The 2,626-nt window shown below is 50.0% G+C and overlaps 1 protein-coding gene across 1 annotated transcript; it reads right to left on the bottom strand.

Annotated features, from left to right (window-relative positions):
- Positions 1-65: 65 nt before the first annotated feature.
- On the bottom strand, positions 66-2,421 carry AK88_05651 (uncharacterized protein; the record flags this gene model as incomplete). The annotated part of the gene is made up of 4 exons (XM_012483253.1): positions 66-377; positions 579-631; positions 793-2,180; positions 2,323-2,421. Coding segments are annotated over 4 exons (1,851 nt in total), but the record flags the coding sequence as incomplete, so codon positions are not given.
- Positions 2,422-2,626: the final 205 nt, after the last annotated feature.

Genomic DNA, 2,626 nt, shown 5'->3' on the forward strand with positions numbered 1-2,626 from the left:
TGGGTTGTTTTTTCCTATGCCCCAAAGATTAGGGTCCGTATCCAACACGCTCCAGAAATCATTACCGTCATTCCATGTGCCTCCCTGTGGAGGGGGGTCATCGTTTCCTCCATCGACGACCTTATCATCTGCTTCACCAGGGGCTGGATTAGGAACCGCGGGAGCAGCTGCACTGGGATCACTGGACGGATTCTGGACTTCAGGGGAGGAAGTTTCTTTAGATTCCTTTTGAGAACCATAAGGCTGGCCTTGGTCTTTGTTGGGATCACCGTGTTCACCCTCATCAATGGACTTCGTGTTACCATGAGGTCCCGCACTCGCTTTAGGCTGGGTATCAGGGTCCTGCGCATTAGAGGCCTGCGGTGGTGCCTGGGATCCTGAATGGACATACAGAAAAGTGTAAATGACGAAACTAAAGCTTTGTGCGGTGGTTGTCCACACGGTCCGTCGTTTCACGGGTGACCCGTGTATTGGGACGGCGGGGCAGGGTGCCACCGCGGGAAAAGACTCTCTCTCTCCCACACAACACACACACACACACAGTGTGTGTATCGTCTACGTCTGTCGACGTCTACAACCCGCGGCTGTCTCGGTCTGCCGCTCATTCTCATTCGACGTTTGGTTTCTCTCGCTAAGTGTGGTCGCGCCTGCCGTCTCCGGAAAAGTTGTTTTTGTTTCTTTGTTGTTGTGTTGCTCTTTCGTTTTCACACTTGTGCACATGTGTGCTGTATGTAAACTCTGGTGAACACTTTTGTGCTCGCTCCTCAAGCATGAGTGCGAGATGACGCGAACTCTTGGCTCCTATTACTCTTGTTGTCCGTAGGGTTAGAATTATTTGGCGGACTGTTCGGAGTGCGCAGAAGTTCGTTAATCTTTTCACATGACGGTTGACCTTCAGGGATATAGCGGCCTTTGGTAATGCGCACACTGGAACCTGCATGTGACTCTGTGCCGGGGCCCGCACCATTGGAGTGGTCGTGAGCACAAGTATACTCACCTGTTTCAGTGTCATTGTGGTTCTTTGGTGTGCTCTCTTCCTTTCTTGCAGGGTCCTGTAACGGTGGTGGTGGAGGTGGGGGGGGTTGTTGTCCAGGTCCTGGTCCGTGGCCCCCTGATTCTCCTGTTCCCAAGCCCCCAGTGTCCTGTGCTGATGGTGGTGCCGCAGGTGGGGGTCCTGCCACGGGTTGTGTGTCGTCTGTATCTTCCTTCCTTGCTGCGTTTCGTCCTGTGTCTGTTCCCTGTGCTGGAGGTGCTCCTGTTCCTTCTGGTGATGTTTCTCCCCCCTTGCCTTGTGTTTTGTCTTCTGTTGTCCCATTCGTTGGTAATGTTGTTGCCGGCTTGGCGCCTTGTGGTGTGGGTGCTGCCGGTTTTGTTGCAACGGATGTGCCGGCCACAGAGGCGGGTGTCGCCCGTGGTGCACTGTTCATTCTCTTGGATTCAACCTGCTGAAGGCCTTCCTGGAGCTTCCTCAATATGTTGCTTCCATCCGTCTCATCCTTTATCTGTATTAACACTTCAGTCGCGTCCTCCTTCGATAATTCATCTTTACTATCGGCCAACTGTTTTAAATCGTCCAGACTAATTGTCCCTAGTACACCCTGTGGCTCTATCTCTTCGTGTGTATCCTGCCCGCTGTTGGTGCCTGCCTGAATTGTGGTGTGGTCGACACAAGAGGCGTGCATATAATCTTCCATGATTGCGTGCCACCGACTACTGTTCTCCTCGATCCATTCCGTAATGGTTGCTCCTACCAACTTGTACCCTATTTTTAGTGTATCGAAATCCAATCCGTTGCATGCACTATTACTAGTGTCCACTGTGGCCATTGTCCGCATGGCCTCTATGAGCGCGCGTGCATGTGGAACCAAGTTGTTGAATTGACACTGCGGTGCAAATTGTGTGGCTAAAGTGACGTATCCTACCATGCACCTCATGAATGAGTGTATCGGGTCCTCAGGCTGAATTACATGCGACGGCGTTGCGGCCGCTGTTCGCATACCATCCATAAAATAATAAACTTTCATGATGTCCTTGCATAAGGATGAATCCTCCGGGCCTAGTGTGAACGTGTGCCCATCCTGCACGATAGATGAGCACAAGGAGTCTAGTTCAGGCCTGTGTTCCTCCATTGCATCCAATAACGCGTCATATACTGTTTTAACGTCCCCCCAGAATATTTCCTACAACAAACACGTAAAAAATACGTAGGTGTATACATAATTCTGCTTGTTCCATGATCACGTCAACGCCTATATTCCGCTACTGTAAATGTATGTAAATCTACAGTTCGCGCACATCCTGCCCTTAGTGTACTGAACTTACGCTGAAACTGCCCGTCCCAGTATCGCCCTCTTGCACATCGGCCCTTATTCTCCTTTTCGTAGTATAATCCACCAATAGGTCCCCTAATTTCTCGGCCATTTTTCTTCTATTACTGTAACTGTGTATTCAACTGTTATTGCGCATACTGCACTGCTTCATGGTTCGTCCACGTGTCCAAAACTGCCCTTGGCTCGTCACAGGAGTGGCTGTGTTCACATTAATAAAACATATGCGTGAACTAAACGCTGTAGAAGAATTGTATGTTGCATGAATAATGGGGAAACACGAAAAAAAAAGAAAATAA

This window comes from Plasmodium fragile (genome assembly GCF_000956335.1).
Source record: "Plasmodium fragile strain nilgiri unplaced genomic scaffold supercont1.202, whole genome shotgun sequence".
Lineage (NCBI taxonomy): Eukaryota > Apicomplexa > Aconoidasida > Haemosporida > Plasmodiidae > Plasmodium > Plasmodium fragile.